Consider the following 20,214-nt stretch of genomic DNA (forward strand, 5'->3'; position numbering starts at 1 on the left):
TGTGGCCTCCCAGTAATGAGAAGCCGATGTTTTCATCATTTGTCAGTGGGATCAGTAAAGATGCGCTGCGATTGGCCCAGTGGGAAAGCAAACACCTTCTCCACACTCACCTGCGGAAGGGCCCCATAGTTCCAAATATATCCCTTATGAGGAAAAACATTTGCCACAAATCGCATTTTCCCTTTCTTAACGTCTTGCTTGATCGGGTTCAATGGCTCTTTTGTTGCAATCTAAAAATACAGAAACACAAAATTCAGTAAAGTTTCCTGTTGAAAGTACGCATCTAGTCCGAGTTCATCCCCTGCTCTTCCTTCCCCTCGCACTTCACATTGCTGTACAGGCACCAACTGCAGCCAGCTTAGCATCTCGCTCCACTCCCCGCCCACCCACACCACACCCCAGCTGTCCCCTCTCTGCCTCACTCCCCAGGGGGTGGGGGGCTTTCGGGGGGTGGGAGGGGACAACCCAGAGGGTGTGTGGCGCGCAAGAGAGCGCGAGCGAGACAGCCAGACAGAACGAGACAGGGCGAACGAGAGAGAGAGAAAACAAGCAGAGAACATACCAGAGCAACAATATGGCAGAACTGAGAAAGTTGACAGTGCACCAGCCTTCAGTGTACGGAGGACGTCTCCATTATAAATATGGGCATAAAATGTGTATTGCAAAATGTTGATGTAAAAGTGTGACAATAAAGTGTCAACATTGTTGCAAGAGCATGCAGATATACAATTTCTAAGATACAGAGACAAACAAGCAGAGGACCGAACCTGAACTACTCACATTATGTTACAAACTATTTTCTCAATAAATTATTTCAACAATTTCTGAGGAGTTCTTAATGATCCACAATTACTTTGAGTGCAAATAAGTAGTTAGGTTTTGGGGGGAAAAAAGTGTTTTAATACACAAGGCCGTCTGGGCAAAAAAATAAATTACCTCCATCTTTGCGTTGGTCCAGCGAGGAACCTCCACAACCATGTTAAACACATCCTGCAAGAGAATGCACAGGTCAGTATTAGTAAGCACTGATGCTGCAGCTTATCACCTCAGTATCTCCCCAATATCCATCTCAGGACAGGTCATCACCTCAGTATATCCCCTCCGATCCTCAGGGGCTCAGTGAGTGTCTGCGGGGCGGGGCCCAGTGAGTGTCTGCGGGGCGGGGCCCAGTGAGTGTCTGCGGGGCGGGGCCCAGTGAGTGTCTGCGGGGCGGGGCCCAGTGAGTGTCTGCGGGGCGGGGCCCAGTGAGTGTCTGCGGGGCGGGGCCCAGTGAGTGTCTGCGGGGCGGGGCCCAGTGAGTGTCTGCGGGGCGGGGCCCAGTGAGTGTCTGCGGGGCGGGGCCCAGTGAGTGTCTGCGGGGCGGGGCCCAGTGAGTGTCTGCGGGGCGGGGCCCAGTGAGTGTCTGCGGGACGGGGCCCAGTGAGTGTCTGCGGGACGGGGCCCAGTGAGTGTCTGCGGGACGGGGCCCAGTGAGTGTCTGCGGGACGGGGCCCAGTGAGTGTCTGCGGGACGGGGCCCAGTGAGTGTCTGCGGGACGGGGCCCAGTGAGTGTCTGCGGGACGGGGCCCAGTGAGTGTCTGCGGGACGGGGCCCAGTGAGTGTCTGCGGGACGGGGCCCAGTGAGTGTCTGCGGGACGGGGCCCAGTGAGTGTCTGCGGGACGGGGCCCAGTGAGTGTCTGCGGGACGGGGCCCAGTGAGTGTCTGCGGGACGGGGCCCAGTGAGTGTCTGCGGGACGGGGCCCAGTGAGTGTCTGCGGGACGGGGCCCAGTGAGTGTCTGCGGGACGGGGCCCAGTGAGTGTCTGCGGGACGGGGCCCAGTGAGTGTCTGCGGGACGGGGCCCAGTGAGTGTCTGCGGGACGGGGCCCAGTGAGTGTCTGCGGGACGGGGCCCAGTGAGTGTCTGCGGGACGGGGCCCAGTGAGTGTCTGCGGGACGGGGCCCAGTGAGTGTCTGCGGGACGGGGCCCAGTGAGTGTCTGCGGGACGGGGCCCAGTGAGTGTCTGCGGGACGGGGCCCAGTGAGTGTCTGCGGGACGGGGCCCAGTGAGTGTCTGCGGGACGGGGCCCAGTGAGTGTCTGCGGGACGGGGCCCAGTGAGTGTCTGCGGGACGGGGCCCAGTGAGTGTCTGCGGGGCGGGGCCCAGTGAGTGTCTGCGGGGCGGGGCCCAGTGAGTGTCTGCGGGACGGGGCCCAGTGAGTGTCTGCGGGACGGGGCCCAGTGAGTGTCTGCGGGACGGGGCCCAGTGAGTGTCTGCGGGACGGGGCCCAGTGAGTGTCTGCGGGACGGGGCCCAGTGAGTGTCTGCGGGACGGGGCCCAGTGAGTGTCTGCGGGACGGGGCCCAGTGAGTGTCTGCGGGACGGGGCCCAGTGAGTGTCTGCGGGACGGGGCCCAGTGAGTGTCTGCGGGACGGGGCCCAGTGTCTGCGGGACGGGGCCCAGTGTCTGCGGGACGGGGCCCAGTGTCTGCGGGACGGGGCCCAGTGTCTGCGGGACGGGGCTCAGTGTCTGCGGGACGGGGCTCAGTGTCTGCGGGACGGGGCTCAGTGTCTGCGGGACGGGGCTCAGTGTCTGCGGGACGGGGCTCAGTGTCTGCGGGACGGGGCTCAGTGTCTGCGGGACGGGGCTCAGTGTCTGCGGGACGGGGCTCAGTGTCTGCGGGACGGGGCTCAGTGTCTGCGGGACGGGGCTCAGTGTCTGCGGGACGGGGCTCAGTGTCTGCGGGACGGGGCTCAGTGTCTGCGGGACGGGGCTCAGTGTCTGCGGGACGGGGCTCAGTGTCTGCGGGACGGGGCTCAGTGTCTGCGGGACGGGGCTCAGTGTCTGCGGGACGGGGCTCAGTGTCTGCGGGACGGGGCTCAGTGTCTGCGGGACGGGGCTCAGTGTCTGCGGGACGGGGCTCAGTGTCTGCGGGACGGGGCTCAGTGTCTGCGGGACGGGGCTCAGTGTCTGCGGGACGGGGCTCAGTGTCTGCGGGACGGGGCTCAGTGTCTGCGGGACGGGGCTCAGTGTCTGCGGGACGGGGCTCAGTGTCTGCGGGACGGGGCTCAGTGTCTGCGGGACGGGGCTCAGTGTCTGCGGGACGGGGCTCAGTGTCTGCGGGACGGGGCTCAGTGTCTGCGGGACGGGGCTCAGTGTCTGCGGGACGGGGCTCAGTGTCTGCGGGACGGGGCTCAGTGTCTGCGGGACGGGGCTCAGTGTCTGCGGGACGGGGCTCAGTGTCTGCGGGACGGGGCTCAGTGTCTGCGGGACGGGGCTCAGTGTCTGCGGGACGGGGCTCAGTGTCTGCGGGACGGGGCTCAGTGTCTGCGGGACGGGGCTCAGTGTCTGCGGGACGGGGCTCAGTGTCTGCGGGACGGGGCTCAGTGTCTGCGGGACGGGGCTCAGTGTCTGCGGGACGGGGCTCAGTGTCTGCGGGACGGGGCTCAGTGTCTGCGGGACGGGGCTCAGTGTCTGCGGGACGGGGCTCAGTGTCTGCGGGACGGGGCTCAGTGTCTGCGGGACGGGGCTCAGTGTCTGCGGGACGGGGCTCAGTGTCTGCGGGACGGGGCTCAGTGTCTGCGGGACGGGGCTCAGTGTCTGCGGGACGGGGCTCAGTGTCTGCGGGACGGGGCTCAGTGTCTGCGGGACGGGGCTCAGTGTCTGCGGGACGGGGCTCAGTGTCTGCGGGACGGGGCTCAGTGTCTGCGGGACGGGGCTCAGTGTCTGCGGGACGGGGCTCAGTGTCTGCGGGACGGGGCTCAGTGTCTGCGGGACGGGGCTCAGTGTCTGCGGGACGGGGCTCAGTGTCTGCGGGACGGGGCTCAGTGTCTGCGGGACGGGGCTCAGTGTCTGCGGGACGGGGCTCAGTGTCTGCGGGACGGGGCTCAGTGTCTGCGGGACGGGGCTCAGTGTCTGCGGGACGGGGCTCAGTGTCTGCGGGACGGGGCTCAGTGTCTGCGGGACGGGGCTCAGTGTCTGCGGGACGGGGCTCAGTGTCTGCGGGACGGGGCTCAGTGTCTGCGGGACGGGGCTCAGTGTCTGCGGGACGGGGCTCAGTGTCTGCGGGACGGGGCTCAGTGTCTGCGGGACGGGGCTCAGTGTCTGCGGGACGGGGCTCAGTGTCTGCGGGACGGGGCTCAGTGTCTGCGGGACGGGGCTCAGTGTCTGCGGGACGGGGCTCAGTGTCTGCGGGACGGGGCTCAGTGTCTGCGGGACGGGGCTCAGTGTCTGCGGGACGGGGCTCAGTGTCTGCGGGACGGGGCTCAGTGTCTGCGGGACGGGGCTCAGTGTCTGCGGGACGGGGCTCAGTGTCTGCGGGACGGGGCTCAGTGTCTGCGGGACGGGGCTCAGTGTCTGCGGGACGGGGCTCAGTGTCTGCGGGACGGGGCTCAGTGTCTGCGGGACGGGGCTCAGTGTCTGCGGGACGGGGCTCAGTGTCTGCGGGACGGGGCTCAGTGTCTGCGGGACGGGGCTCAGTGTCTGCGGGACGGGGCTCAGTGTCTGCGGGACGGGGCTCAGTGTCTGCGGGACGGGGCTCAGTGTCTGCGGGACGGGGCTCAGTGTCTGCGGGACGGGGCTCAGTGTCTGCGGGACGGGGCTCAGTGTCTGCGGGACGGGGCTCAGTGTCTGCGGGACGGGGCTCAGTGTCTGCGGGACGGGGCTCAGTGTCTGCGGGACGGGGCTCAGTGTCTGCGGGACGGGGCTCAGTGTCTGCGGGACGGGGCTCAGTGTCTGCGGGACGGGGCTCAGTGTCTGCGGGACGGGGCTCAGTGTCTGCGGGACGGGGCTCAGTGTCTGCGGGACGGGGCTCAGTGTCTGCGGGACGGGGCTCAGTGTCTGCGGGACGGGGCTCAGTGTCTGCGGGACGGGGCTCAGTGTCTGCGGGACGGGGCTCAGTGTCTGCGGGACGGGGCTCAGTGTCTGCGGGACGGGGCTCAGTGTCTGCGGGACGGGGCTCAGTGTCTGCGGGACGGGGCTCAGTGTCTGCGGGACGGGGCTCAGTGTCTGCGGGACGGGGCTCAGTGTCTGCGGGACGGGGCTCAGTGTCTGCGGGACGGGGCTCAGTGTCTGCGGGACGGGGCTCAGTGTCTGCGGGACGGGGCTCAGTGTCTGCGGGACGGGGCTCAGTGTCTGCGGGACGGGGCTCAGTGTCTGCGGGACGGGGCTCAGTGTCTGCGGGACGGGGCTCAGTGTCTGCGGGACGGGGCTCAGTGTCTGCGGGACGGGGCTCAGTGTCTGCGGGACGGGGCTCAGTGTCTGCGGGACGGGGCTCAGTGTCTGCGGGACGGGGCTCAGTGTCTGCGGGACGGGGCTCAGTGTCTGCGGGACGGGGCTCAGTGTCTGCGGGACGGGGCTCAGTGTCTGCGGGACGGGGCTCAGTGTCTGCGGGACGGGGCTCAGTGTCTGCGGGACGGGGCTCAGTGTCTGCGGGACGGGGCTCAGTGTCTGCGGGACGGGGCTCAGTGTCTGCGGGACGGGGCTCAGTGTCTGCGGGACGGGGCTCAGTGTCTGCGGGACGGGGCTCAGTGTCTGCGGGACGGGGCTCAGTGTCTGCGGGACGGGGCTCAGTGTCTGCGGGACGGGGCTCAGTGTCTGCGGGACGGGGCTCAGTGTCTGCGGGACGGGGCTCAGTGTCTGCGGGACGGGGCTCAGTGTCTGCGGGACGGGGCTCAGTGTCTGCGGGACGGGGCTCAGTGTCTGCGGGACGGGGCTCAGTGTCTGCGGGACGGGGCTCAGTGTCTGCGGGACGGGGCTCAGTGTCTGCGGGACGGGGCTCAGTGTCTGCGGGACGGGGCTCAGTGTCTGCGGGACGGGGCTCAGTGTCTGCGGGACGGGGCTCAGTGAGTGTCTATGGGACGGGGCTCAGTGAATGACTATGGGACGGGGATCAGTGAGTGACTATGGGACTGGGATCAGTGAGTGTCTATGGGAAGGGGATCAGTGAGTGTCTATGGGAAGGGGATCAGAGAGTATCTATGGGACGGGGATCAGTGAGTGACTATGGGACGGGGATCAGTGAGTGACTATGGGACTGGGATCAGTGAGTGTCTATGGGAAGGGGATCAGAGAGTGTCTATGGGACGGGGATCAGTGAGTGACTATGGGAAGGGGATCAGAGAGTGTCGATGGGACGGGGATCAGTGAGTGTCTGTGGGAAGGGGATCAGTGAGTGTCTGTGGGACGGGGATCACTGAGTGTCTGTGGGACGGGGATCACTGAGTGTCTGTGGGAAGGGGATCAGTGAGTGACTATGGGACGGGGATCAGTGAGTGACTATGGGACGGGGATCAGTGAGTGACTATGGGACGGGGATCAGTGAGCGTCTCTGGGACGGGGATCAGTGAGCGTCTCTGGGACGGGGATCAGTGAGCGTCTGTGGGAAAGGGATCAGTGAGCATCTATGGGAAGGGGATCAGTGAGTGTCTATGGGAAGGGGATCAGAGAGTGTCTATGGGAAGGGGATCAGAGAGTATCTATAGGAAGGGGATCAGTGAGTGTCTATGGGAAGGGGATCAGTGAGTGTCTATGGGATGGGGATCAGTGAGTGTCTATGGGAAGGGGATCAGTGAGTGTCTATGGGACGGGGATCAGAGAGTGTCTATGGGACGGGGATCAGAGAGTGTCTATGGGACGGGGATCAGAGAGTGTCTATGGGACGGGGATCAGTGTGAGTGACTATGGGACGGGGATCAGTGTCTATGGGACGGGGATCAGTGAGTGTCTATGGGAAGGGGATCTGTGAGTGACTATGGGAAGGGGATCAGTGAGTGACTATGGGACTGGGATCAGTGAGTGTCTATGGGAAGGGGATCAGTGAGTGTCTATGGGAAGGGGATCAGAGACTATCTATGGGACGGGGATCAGTGAGTGTCTATGGGAAGGGGATCAGTGAGTGTCTATGGGAAGGGGATCAGAGAGTATCTATGGGACGGGGATCAGTGAATGACTATGGGACGGGGATCAGTGAGTGACTATGGGACTGGGATCAGTGAGTGTCTATGGGAAGGGGATCAGTGAGTGTCTATGGGAAGGGGATCAGAGAGTCTCTATGGGACGGGGATCAGTGAGTGACTATGGGAAGGGGATCAGAGAGTGTCGATGGGACGGGGATCAGTGAGTGTCTATGGGAAGGGGATCAGTGAGTGTCTGTGGGACGGGGATCACTGAGTGTCTGTGGGACGGGGATCAGTGAGTGACTATGGGACGGGGATCAGTGAGTGACTATGGGACGGGGATCAGTGAGTGTCTCTGGGACGGGGATCAGTGAGTGTCTGTGGGAAAGGGATCAGTGAGCATCTATGGGAAGGGGATCAGTGAGTGTCTATGGGAAGGGGATCAGAGAGTGTCTATGGGAAGGGGATCAGAGAGTATCTATAGGAAGGGGATCAGTGAGTGTCTATGGGAAGGGGATCAGTGAGTGTCTATGGGATGGGGATCAGTGAGTGTCTTTGGGAAGGGGATCAGTGAGTGTCTATGGGACGGGGATCAGAGAGTGTCTATGGGACGGGGATCAGTGAGTGTCTATGGGACGGGGATCAGTGTGAGTGACTATGGGACGGGGATCAGTGTCTATGGGACGGGGATCAGTGAGTGTCTATGGGAAGGGGATCAGAGAGTGTCTATGGGAAGGGGATCAGAGAGTGACTATGGGAAGGGGATCAGGGAGTGACTATGGGAAGGGGGATCAGTGAGTGACTATGGGAAGGGGATCAGTGTCTATGGGACAGGGATCAGTGAGTGTCTATGGGAAGGGGATCAGAGAGTGACTATGGGAAGGGGATCAGTAAGTGACTATGGGAAGGGGATCAGTGAGTGACTATGGGAAGGGGATCAGGGAGTGACTATGGGAAGGGGATCAGTGAGTGACTATGGGAAGGGGATCAGTGTCTAAGGGACAGGGATCAGTGTCTATGGGAAGGGGATCAGAGAGTGACTCTGGGAAGGGGATCAGGGAGTGACTATGGGAAGGGGATCAGGGAGTGACTATGGGAAGGGGGTCAGTGAGTGACTATGGGAAGGGGATCAGTGAGTGACTATGGGAAGTGGATCACGGGGTGACTATGGGAAGGGGATCACGGAGTGACTATGGGAAGGGGATCACGGAGTGACTATGGGAAGGGGATCACGGAGTGACTATGGGACGGGGATCACGGAGTGACTATGGGACGGGGTTCACGGAGTGACTATGGGACGGGGATCAGTGAGTGACTATGGGACGGGGATCAGTGAGTGTCTATGGGAAGGGGATCTGTGAGTGACTATGGGAAGGGGATCAGTGAGTGACTTTGGGAAGGGGATCAGTGAGTGTCTATGGGAAGGGGATCAGTGAGTGACTGTGGGAAGGGGATCAGGGAGTGACTATGGGAAGGGGATCAGTGAGTGATTATGGGACGGGGATCAGTGAGTGTCTATGGGAAGGGGATCTGTGAGTGACTATGGGAAGGGGATCAGTGAGTGACTTTGGGAAGGGGATCAGTGAGTGTCTATGGGAAGGGGATCAGTGAGTGACTGTGGGAAGGGGATCAGGGAGTGACTATGGGAAGGGGATCAGTGAGTGATTATGGGAAGGGGATCAGTGAGTGACTATGGGAAGGGGATCATTGAGTGTCTATTCGACGGGATCAGTGAGTGACCAAGGGAAGGGGATCAGTGAGTGACTATGGGACGGGATCAGTGAGTGTCTATGGGAAGGGGATCAGTGAGTGTCTATGGGAAGGGGATCAGTGAGTGTCTATGGGAAGGGGATCAGTGAGTGTCTATGGGAAGGGGATCAGTGAGTGTCTATGGGAAGGGGATCAGTGAGTGTCTATGGGAAGGGGATCAGTGAGTGTCTATGGGAAGGGGATCAGTGAGTGTCTGTGGGAAGGGGATCAGTGAGTGTCTATGGGAAGGGGATCAGTGAGTGTCTATGGGAAGGGGATCAGTGAGTGTCTATGGGAAGGGGATCAGTGAGTGTCTATGGGAAGGGGATCAGTGAGTGTGTATGGGAAGGGGATCAGTGAGTGACTATGGGACGGGATCAGTGAGTGTCTATGGGAAGGGGATCAGTGAGTGTCTATGGGAAGGGGATCAGTCAGTGTCTATGGGAAGGGGATCAGTGAGTGTCTATGGGAAGGGGATCAGTCAGTGTCTATGGGACGGGGATCAGTCAGTGTCTATGGGACGGGGATCAGTGAGTGTCTATGGGAAGGGGATCAGTGAGTGTCTATGGGACGGGGATCAGTGAGTGTCTATGGGAAGGGGATCAGTGAGTGTCTATGGGACGGGGATCAGTGAGTGTCTATGGGAAGGGGATCAGTCAGTGTCTATGGGACGGGGATCAGTGAGTGTCTATGGGAAGGGGATCAGTGAGTGTCTATGGGACGGGGATCAGTGAGTGTCTATGGGAAGGGGATCAGTGAGTGTCTATGGGAAGGGGATCAGTCAGTGTCTATGGGAAGGGGATCAGTGAGTGTCTATGGGACGGGGATCAGTGAGTGTCTATGGGAAGGGGATCAGTCAGTCTTCCAGTACTTCCTGTGCAGATTAACATGTGAAGAATAGCTGCATGAGAGGCACCACATTCTGAAGGGCCGTTTGACACTGTGGCCCAGCATGAAGCAACAACTTCAGGAGAGGAGCAAACACCACTGAGAAAGCAAAGTCCTGAACCTCCCATCCCTTGGGTCAATGCCATATTTAAGGGTGCTGGATAAAATAGCAGCTGCCACTCGCTTCAGGAGTGTTTCTTTATGCAGCCGCTCGTGGCAATGGATTGCTTATTGCATCTGTATTCAGGATTCAAAGATCCAGTACATAATGGCCAAGTGTATCCACGTTTAGTTGCTATATAAACCCTATAGTAAGCTTTACAAGTCTATAATTTCCCCAGACAGGAAGGTTTGAGGGAGGTGGCTGTGTCTAATAATAGATCGAGTTGTACTTTGCAGTGGTTGCCACGTACACAGCTGCCTTTATCAACAGTACTCTTACTTCATTCAGTTATTGCCACACTAATGTCATCAGGTTAATGCTCTCAATCCTTACTCTTCCTTGAAATAATCAATAAGGGTGCAGCAAATAGCACTTGATAAGAGTCACACCACTGCAGCAACCTCAAAACCTCTACAGGAATTTATTAACATGCAAAATCCCCAGCTTCACGTTACAAAATTACAAACACTGATGTGTAAAACCAACAGTAGCGATTTGAAGAACTAACAACAGAAATGTTGGAGACACGTAACATGCCAGTCATCGTCTGTGGAGGCAACAGAACAGTTCTCTCAAGGATTTACACCCAGGTCGTAAACCTGCGTCTGGTCTCCTCGGGGGTGCACCATTTTCAGGCCTTGCTTCAGCTTTCCAGTATTCTGGCTTTTGCTAGCAGTGAGTAACAGAGCGAGAACAGTACTTCCGAAACAGGAGTTTAATTAGAGCGGGAATTAGGAGCAGAGGGGCAAGGAGGAACAGAGTAGTTTAATCAAAGTATACGTAGGTAAAGAAATTACCAAAAGTGAGGAGTAAATAAGGAGAAACTGTTTCCAGTGGCAGAAGGGTTGGTAATCAGAGATACAGATTGAAGATAATTGGCAGGAGAACCAGCAGGAAGATGAGGAGCATTTTTTTGACGCAGTGAGTTAATATGGTCTGGAATGCACTGCCTGAAAGGGTGGGGGAAGCAGATTCAGGTCCACCACTCTCATCTATCATTAACATAAGTATTAAGAGCATATCCTATAGGTAAACAAACAGACATAGGAAGCTAAATAGCATAAATAGATATAACAAGATAAAATAAACTAAGTGGAGGAAACCAACAGCAAACTGATCCAACTTGCATTAAATAAGAATCTGTACATAAATAATAAATAAGTAGTAATTAATCTCAAATCAAACTAATCCATTAACTAATTAATACTAGAACTCAAGTGATTCTATTAGTTCTAAATATAAATTACTGTTAATTAACAAATGAATAAAGATCAGAGACGGCAGTGTGTCGGGACTGTAGTATGTGGGAGGTTGTGGACAACGAGATTGTCCCGGATTGCCACATCTGCAGTAAATGTCCCTGGCTTGAGACACTCCGGCTCAGGGTCTTTGAGCTGGAGTGCGAGTTAGAGACATTCCGATACACAAGGGAGGGGGAGGAGTCTTTGGATAGTTTTCTCCAGAATGCAGTCGCACCCCAGAGGAAAATACAGGTACAGGAAGGAGAGTGTGTGACTGTTAGTCAGCAGGGTAGGGGGAACTGAGGGGAGATAGAGAAGGAGATCCGGCAGACGCGAGTCCTGTCCAACAGTTACAGTGTATTTGCTGCCTGCGAGGATAAGGAAGCAGGCTCTGGGGTGGACAGACAGAATGCTAATCATGGCACCATGGAGAGGAGGCAGTCCGGGGGGAGGATGGGGGGTGGTGGTTAAGAGCAGAATAAAAAAATTGTAGGGGATTTGATAATTAGAGGGATCGATAGTGTCCTTGGCAATCGTGAGAGTCCAGAAGGATGTGTTGCCTACCTGATGCAATGGTAAAGGATATCTCGGAGGAATTTGGAGAGGGGGGAAGATCCAGTTGTCCTGGTCCATGTTGGGACCAATGACATAGGGAAGAAAAGGGGGGAAGAAAAGGGACGAGGTCCTGCTAAGGAAATATCAGAAGTTAGGAACTAAATTTTAAAAAAAGACCTCATGGGTGGTAATCCAGGATTACTACCGGAGCCACGTGCTAATTGGCATAGGGATAGGCAGATCAGGATGGTGACTGCGTGGCTGAAAGACTGGTGTGGGAAGGAGGGGTTCCATTTCATGGGACTCTGGCACCAGTACTTGGACAAGAAGGAGCTATACCGCTGGGACTGACTTCACCTGAATCGGAGTGCTACCAGTGTCCTAGCAGAAAGGATAAATAGGGCTGTGGATAGGACTTTGATAGGGAGGGATCTGGTGAAAATAACAAGTCTAAAGATAAAAAAAATAGGAGATGAGAGTAAAGGTCAGACCAAGGTAAGGAACAAGGGTAACAAATAGTTATAAAACAGATGTATAAAAGGATTGTTAAAAAGAAAGTAAAAAAGAACTATTAAAAACAAATTAAACTGCCTGTACAGCAATGTACACAGCACCCAAATAAAATGGGGGAACTAGAGGCAATAATCTGTAGCGAGGAATCATATGTAGTATGAATAAATGAAACATGGCTACATAAAGAACAGGACTGGCAACTAGATATTGTAGGTTATAACATAATCATAAAGGATAGGTAGCTGTATTAATTAGAGATAAGATAATGGCAGTAGAAGGTTAGAAATCCAAATGGAGTGAAATCAAAGATAAGGGATCAGTCACGCTAATAGGGGTATACTGCAAACCATCTAATAGTGGAAAGGAGGTGGCTGAAGAAACACGTAAGCAAATATATGAAATGAGTAAAGGACATGAAATAATAATCATCAGAGATTTTAACTACCCCCAAATAAACTGGCAAGAAGAGGTAGCGAAAGGGGTTCAGGGAGTGATCTTTTTTTTCCCCACACTTAGACACGACAAACACGTACCACTCTTTAACCTATCATAGTAAAAGATCAAACTTAACATGAAATCCTTATATATTTCGACCTGGAATATCCAAGGTCTACGCTCTTCACTGCGAGAAGTGAAGAGTAGGACCCCAGAGTTCATAGATGAAACTAAAGACCTAGATATTATCATTTTACAGGAAACTTGGTATAAAGGAAAAGGACACACTGGCTGTCCCCAAGGGTACACTGAGCTGGTGGTCCCCTCCAATAAATTACCAAGTGTAACCCAAGGCAGAGACTCCGGAGGCATACTGATCTGGTTTAAAACAGAACTTAAGAATTACATCAAATTTATAAAAAAGGGCGAAAACCATATGTGGCTCAAACTTGAGAGGGAGATTATCTCAAACACCCAAGATGTTTACATTTGCGCACTTTATATCCCCCCAATCGATTCCCCGTACTTTAAAGAGGACACCTTCTCCAACATGGAGGGGGAAATTATCCAATACCAGGCCCAGGGGAACGTGTTGATCTGTGGGGACCTCAATTCAAGAACGGGCGAAGAACCAGACTTCACCAATAATCAGGGAAACAATTACGTTTTCGGGAATAACCACTTTGACATCCCTTCCCTTCCATACAGGCATAACTGCGACAAGCAGTCAAATACCAACGGAAAACAGCTACTACAGCTCTGTCGAAACCTGGGTCTGTACATTGTCAATGGTAGGTTCATAGGAGACCTCCTAGGAAGATCGACCTATTGCTCACCTCTTCGCTGCAGCACAGTAGACTATATGTTTACAGACTTAGACCCATCCTCTTTCAGAGCATTCACAGTCAAACCACAAACAACACTGTCAGATCACAGTCAAATTACTATGTTCCTCAAAAAGACAGAAACAAACAACATAGAAACACAACCCAGTAAACTGTACAACACCAAAAAATCGTACAGATGGGCCAAAAACGACACGGAAAAATACCAGAAAACAATTAGCAATGCATCAACTCAAGCTCTCTTAGACACCTTTCTGGATAACATATACACTCACAATAAAGAAGGCGTAAACCGGGCAGTTAGTAAACTAAACAATATTTTTGATAATTTGGCAACAAATGCAAACTTGAAAGCTCGCAAGAACAAACCCAAAACAAAAAACTATGAAAAATGGTTTGACCGAGATTGCCATAACATGAGGAAAAAACTTAGAAAAATATCAAACCAAAAACACAGACATCCAGAAAACGAGGAACTACGCCTTACTTATTGTCAGACACTAACACAATACAGAAACACACTCAGAACCAAAAAAGAGCAATATATTAAGAATACACTCAGCTCCATGGAGGAATCCATTGATTCCAATTGTTTCTGGGAAAACTTGAAAACACTACACAAAAAACAACACGACGATTTGGCCATTCAAAATGGGGACACATGGGTAAACCACTTTGAGAAATTATACCAGAAAAACACACTAAGACCAGAGCAACGCCAAATATGCAAAAAACTGGAAAAGCTAGAAATGGCCATAAAAGATAACCAAAACCCGCTAGACGCCATAATAACAGAAAAAGAACTTCTTGAAAAACTCAAGGACCTGCGACCAGGAAAAGCCTGCGGGACAGACGGCATACTAAACGAGATGATTAAACACACAGACAACAAAATGAAACTGGCTATCCTAAAACTCTTCAACTTGGTTCTGAGTGTCGGTTATTTCCCTGATATCTGGAACAAAGGACTCATAACGCCCATATACAAAAGTGGGGACAAAATCGACCCAAACAACTATCGAGGCATCTGTGTAAACAGTAACCTGGGGAAGGTATTCTGTAGCATCATAAACAAAAGACTTATAAACTTCCTTGAGGAGCACAATGTCTTGAGTAAAAGCCAAATTGGATTCCTGCCAAACTATAGAACATCCGATCATATCTTCACCCTACAGACCCTAATTGACAAACACGTTCACCATAACAAAAGCAAAATCTACGCATGCTTTGTAGATTTCCAGAAGGCTTTCGACTCCATCTGGCATGATGGTTTATTCCTGAAACTTATCGAAAGCGGGGTAGGAGGGAAAACATATGATGTAATTAAATCAATGTATACAAACAACAAATGTGCAGTTAAAATTGGAGACAAACAAACAAAATACTTCCCACAGGGGCGGGGGGTGACGCAGGGCTCGCCAATCTCACCGACACTCTTTAATATTTACATAAATGGATTGGCAAAACTACTTGAACAATCTACAGCACCCGGCCTCATCCTATATGAATCCAAGGTTAAATTCCTCCTCTATGCAGACGACCTGGTTCTGCTGTCACCAACTAAAGAGGGTCTACAGCAGAACCTGGACGTGCTGGAGTCGTACTGCCAGACTTGGGCCCTGACAATAAATCCCCAAAAAACCAAAGTCCTTGTGTTCCAGCAAAGATCCAAACATCAGGGACCCAAAATAAATTTCACAGTAGGAACAACCAAAATTGAACAAACCACTAACTACACATACTTGGGCTTAAAAATCAGTTCTACGGGAAACTTCAAACTGGCTGTGAATGAACTGAAAGAGAAAGCAAGAAGGGCTTTCTATGCCATCAAAAAATCAATCCAAATAGAAATCCCAATTAGCATTTGGCTCAAAATTTTCAAATCAGTAATTGAACCAATTGCACTCTATGGCAGTGAGGTATGGGGACCGCTAACACAACAAGAATTCGCAAAATGGGACAAACACCCAATTGAGATCCTACATGCAGAATTCTGTAAAAGTATCCTCCGGACTCAAAGGAAAACAGTAAACAATGCATGCAGGGCGGAACTAGGCCAATATCCATTAATAATCACTATCCAAAAAAGAGCCACCAAATTTTGGAATCACCTACAAATGAGCAACCCCCAATGCTATCACTACGACGCCCTGAAATGCCAAGAGCTGACCATAAAGAAGAATACCCTCAGTCAACTAGTCCTGGGACTCAGTGAAGTAATCACTAACAATACTAACAATAACCAGCCCCAGGACAGTGACAGGGTAACACAAAGAATTCGACCCAACACAATTGTCGCTAAGCAAAAGGAAAAATATCTAACATATTGGGCAGAAACAACAAAAACCCAAAGCAAACTCAATTGCTACTTGGCCCTAAACAGACAATACAACATAGCTGATTACCTGACCATGGTAAAGGATAACAAACTGAGAAGAACCTTGACAAGGTACAGACTTAGCGAACATAGCCTAGCGTTCGAAAAAGGCAGACACAGGCAGACCAGGCTGCCAAGAGAAGACAGGATATGCTCTCACTGCAGTCAGGGAGTAGTGGAGACAGAGATGCACTTCCTCACAGCCTGTGGAAAATATCAGGACATCAGGGAGAATTTCTACCAAAAATTCTCACAAATATGCCCTGAATTCAGAAATCTGAATGACAACCAAAAACTCCCATTCCTACTGGGAGAGGAGAGAAGCTGTGTAACACTGGCGGCACACTATGTTACAGCTTGCCATGAACAGAGGGACAACCAGTAAACTAAGAAAAGAATATATATAAACAATGCGAATGTATATTTATACACTCAGGGATATACCTGTTTATACACTGTATGAATAGAACTGCGTTTATGTGCTCAACCATAAATGTATTTTGATGCTTTGGCAACATAAGATGTAACTTATCATGCCAATAAAGCGATTTGAATTGAAAAAAAATTGATTGGAGTTTTACAATGTGGGCAGGACTCCTTTCTTACCCAGAATGTAAAATGCCTGATGAGAGGGAGCACTGCTGGATCTAGTAATGGGAAAGGAACCAGAACAGGTAAGACAAGTAAAATAACAACAGAAAGTGCTGGAAACACTCAGCAGGTCAGGAGCTCCTGCCTTTCATCCCATCACAGACCATCCCTTTGCTCTTTCCTCCCCACCTCCCTGCCCCAACATCTCTCCTCCATAACCTTTAACAGTTCTGACGAAGGGTTCGACCCGAAACATTGGGGTAGATTTTCCCGAACCTGTCGGGAAGAAGGCCGCCTACATCGACGTCCGGCCAATCCGCGCAATTTTCCCTTGATTGACCTTGTTGAGCCTGCCCAGCGGGTTTTGGGTGGGATGGTGTCGGGACCCCCAAATTCGGGATTTCCCCCCCCCACATGCCTGAAACCCCGCCTGACGGCTCCACGAAAATCTAGCCCATTGACTCTGTTTCTCCTCTCTTCGATGCTGCCTGACCTGCTGAGCGTTTCCAGCACTTTCTGTTGTTATTTCAGATTTCCAGCATCCGCAGTATTTTGCTATTGTGTAAGACAAGTATTGGGGAACATCGAGGCAAAAGCGATTACAGCGTAATAAGGTTTAAGATAAAGACTGAGAAGGACATAAGACAAAGACCAAAGTAATAAATTGAAAAAAAGCTGATTTTAAGGAGATGAGAATGGAAATAGGGAAATAAACTGGAAGATTTACTTACAAACATAGAAATAGAACAGCAGTGAGAACCATTTAAAACGGTGATCAAGAGTGTCCAGGAGTATATCTCACTAAAAAGCAAGAACAAACTAGCCAACAAACACGACACGGATGAATAAAGAAATAAGGGCAAAATTGAAACGAATGAAAATGGCATGCACTAAGTAGATAGTCAACAAAGGAGAGGATGACAAACGGGAATACGAAAAGGTTAGGAAAGAAGATTTACTAGAATGTTACCAGAACTGAGAGGTTATACCCATCAGGAAAGATTGAACAGGCTGGGTCTTTGTCTAGAAAAGAGAAGACTGAGGGGTGATCAGATAGGTCTTCAAGATTATGAAAGGGTTTGATAGGGTAGGTGTAGAGAAGAGGTTTCCACTTGTGGGCGGGACCAGAACTAGAGGCCATAAAGATAAGATAGTCACCAATAAATCAAATTCAGGAGAAACTTCTTTACCCAGAGAGTGGTTAGAATGTGGAACTTGCTACCACACGTAGTAGTTGAGGCGAATGGTATAGATGCTTTTAAGGGGAAGCTAGATAAGCATGTGAGGGAGAAGGGAATAGAAGGATATGCTGATAGGGTGAGATGAAGCAGAGTGGGAGGAGGCTCATGTGGAGCATGGACCTGTTGTGTTGTAAATACTTTGTAGATTCAATAATAATTTTCAAAAGGATATGTGAAAAGGAAAAATTGCAGGGCTATGAGAAAACAGGACTAACTGGATAGCTCTTTGAAAGACCCAGCACAGGCACGATGGGCTGAATGGCATCCTTTGCTGTACGATTCTAAAAGAGGAAAAAGACCTACTAATAAAGGAACGAGGTGTTAGATTGGACAAAAAGGGAAAAGGAGTAGCTGTCAGTACAAAACAAGGGCACAGATTGGAATAGGGCAGGTTTTTAGAAAGATGAGCAGTGAAGCGGAAGGAGAAAGCGGCACAGGACTGTGGTTCTGTCTGTGGGCGGGGAGACCCGGGACTGTGGGCCTGCGCATGGAGACCCGGGACTGTGGTTCTGTCTGTGGGCGGGGAGACCCGGGACTGTGGGCCTGCGCGCGGAGACCCGTGACTGTGGTTCTGTCTGTGGGCGGGGAGACCCGTGACTGTGGGTCTGTCTGTGGGCGGGGAGACCCGGGACTGTGGGTCTGTCTGTGGGCGGGGAGACCCGGGACTGTGGGTCTGTGTGTGGGCGGGGAGACCCGGGACTGTGGGTCTGTGTGTGTGGAGACCCGGGACTGTGGGCCTGCGCGTGTGGAGACCCGGGACTGTGGGTCTGTGTGTGTGGAGACCCGGGACTGTGGGTCTGTGTGTGTGGAGACCCGGGACTGTGGGCCTGCGCGTGTGGAGACCCGGGACTGTGGGCCTGCGCGCGGAGATCCGGGACTGTGGGCCTGCGCGCGGAGGCCCGGGACTGTGGGCCTGCGCGCGGAGACCCGGGACTGTGGGCCTGCGCGCGGAGACCCGGGACTGTGGGCCTGCGCGCGGAGACCCGGGACTGTGGGCCTGCGCGCGGAGACCCGGGACTGTGGGCCTGCGCGCGGAGACCCGGGACTGTGGGCCTGCGCGCGGAGACCCGGGACTGTGGGCCTGCGCGCGGAGACCCGGGACTGTGGGCCTGCGCGCGGAGACCCGGGACTGTGGGCCTGCGCGCGGAGACCCGGGACTGTGGGCCTGCGCGCGGAGACCCGGGACTGTGGGCCTGCGCGCGGAGACCCGGGACTGTGGGCCTGCGCGCGGAGACCCGGGACTGTGGGCCTGCGCGCGGAGACCCGGGACTGTGGGCCTGCGCGCGGAGACCCGGGACTGTGGGCCTGCGCGCGGAGACCCGGGACTGTGGGCCTGCGCGCGGAGACCCGGGACTGTGGGCCTGCGCGCGGAGACCCGGGACTGTGGGCCTGCGCGCGGAGACCCGGGACTGTGGGCCTGCGCGCGGAGACCCGGGACTGTGGGCCTGCGCGCGGAGACCCGGGACTGTGGGCCTGCGCGCGGAGACCCGGGACTGTGGGCCTGCGCGCGGAGACCCGGGACTGTGGGCCTGCGCGCGGAGACCCGGGACTGTGGGCCTGCGCGCGGAGACCCGGGACTGTGGGCCTGCGCGCGGAGACCCGGGACTGTGGGCCTGCGCGCGGAGACCCGGGACTGTGGGTCTGTGTGCGCGCAGACCTGGTCTGTGTGTGGAGACAGCAGTATTTTTTTTTTTTTTTTTAATTGGAAAGGTGCAGAATAAATATATACCATTAAAAAAAGGAAGCTACTTCAAGTTTTATAATGCCATTTATAAATGAAAAGGTAAGAAACAAACCATCTTTGAAGGGGAAGATATATGGGGCTTAGAGGTATGATAAAAATGAGAAAATAAGGAGGTTAAGAGAGTGATAAGGAAAGCAAGGGCGACTAAGAGGAGGGAATCTTAAAAAATATTAAAATGAAGTATTGTACAAATAGGTCATTAAAAGGTGAATTGTTAAATGTGAGGTGGGACAACTTGCATTTATATAGCACCTTTAAGGTAGTAAAATGTCCCAAGGCACTTCACAGGAGCATTATCAAACAAAATTTGACACCTCAGCAAGCACAGGGGTGATGGGTGAACGGGGCTTGGTGCAAGTTAGGACACAGGCAGTGGAGTTCTGGATGACTTCAAGTTTCCAAAGGGTGGAATGTGGGAGGCCGGCCGGCCAGGAGCGCATTACAATAGTCAACTCTAGAGGAAACAAAGGCATGGATGAGGGTTTCAGCAGCAGATGAGCTGAGGTGAGGCGGAGTCGGGCAGTGTTACGGAGGTGGAAATAGGCGGCCTTAGTGATGGCGTGGATATGTGTCGGAAGCTGATCTCAGGGTCAAATATGACACCATGTTTGTGAACAGCCTACTTCTTCCTCAAATAGTTGCCAAAGGGAGGAATGGAGTCGGTGGCTAGGGAACGGAGTTTGTGGCGGGGACCGAAGACAATGGCTTCAGTCTTCCCAATATGTAGTTGGAGGAAATTTCTGCTCATCCAGTACTGGAGTCTGACAATTTAGAGACAGTGGAGGGGTCAAGAGAGCTGGTGGTGAGGTAGAGCTGGGGGCCGTCAGCATACCATGTTGGAACCCCTCCTATCAGGTTTCCACCCCTACCACAGTACTGAAACAGCTCTCAACAAAGTCACAAATTACATCCTATGTGACTGACAGTGGTAAACTATCTCTCCTCATCCTTTTCAACTTGTCTGCAGCCTTTGACACGGTTGACCATACCCTTCTCTG

General features: G+C 53.5%; 1 protein-coding gene across 2 annotated transcripts in view; it reads right to left on the reverse strand.

Annotated features, from left to right (window-relative positions):
• Positions 1 to 20,214, reverse strand: part of LOC147113717 (inorganic pyrophosphatase-like) — a 68,573-nt gene that overhangs the window by 38,499 nt on the left and 9,860 nt on the right. For both annotated transcript variants that reach the window (XM_085995035.1, XM_085995034.1), the window contains exons 3-4: positions 937 to 990; positions 111 to 230 (exon numbers count right to left, since the gene is read on the reverse strand). In XM_085995035.1, coding sequence (XP_085851161.1) covers positions 111 to 230; positions 937 to 990 — 174 coding nt within the window. The remainder of the gene's footprint in view (positions 1 to 110; positions 231 to 936; positions 991 to 20,214) is intronic.

The sequence above is a fragment of the Somniosus microcephalus genome, chromosome 8 (assembly GCF_052327205.1).
Source record: "Somniosus microcephalus isolate GS21.2 chromosome 8, FLI_Smic_1.0, whole genome shotgun sequence".
Lineage (NCBI taxonomy): Eukaryota > Metazoa > Chordata > Chondrichthyes > Squaliformes > Somniosidae > Somniosus > Somniosus microcephalus.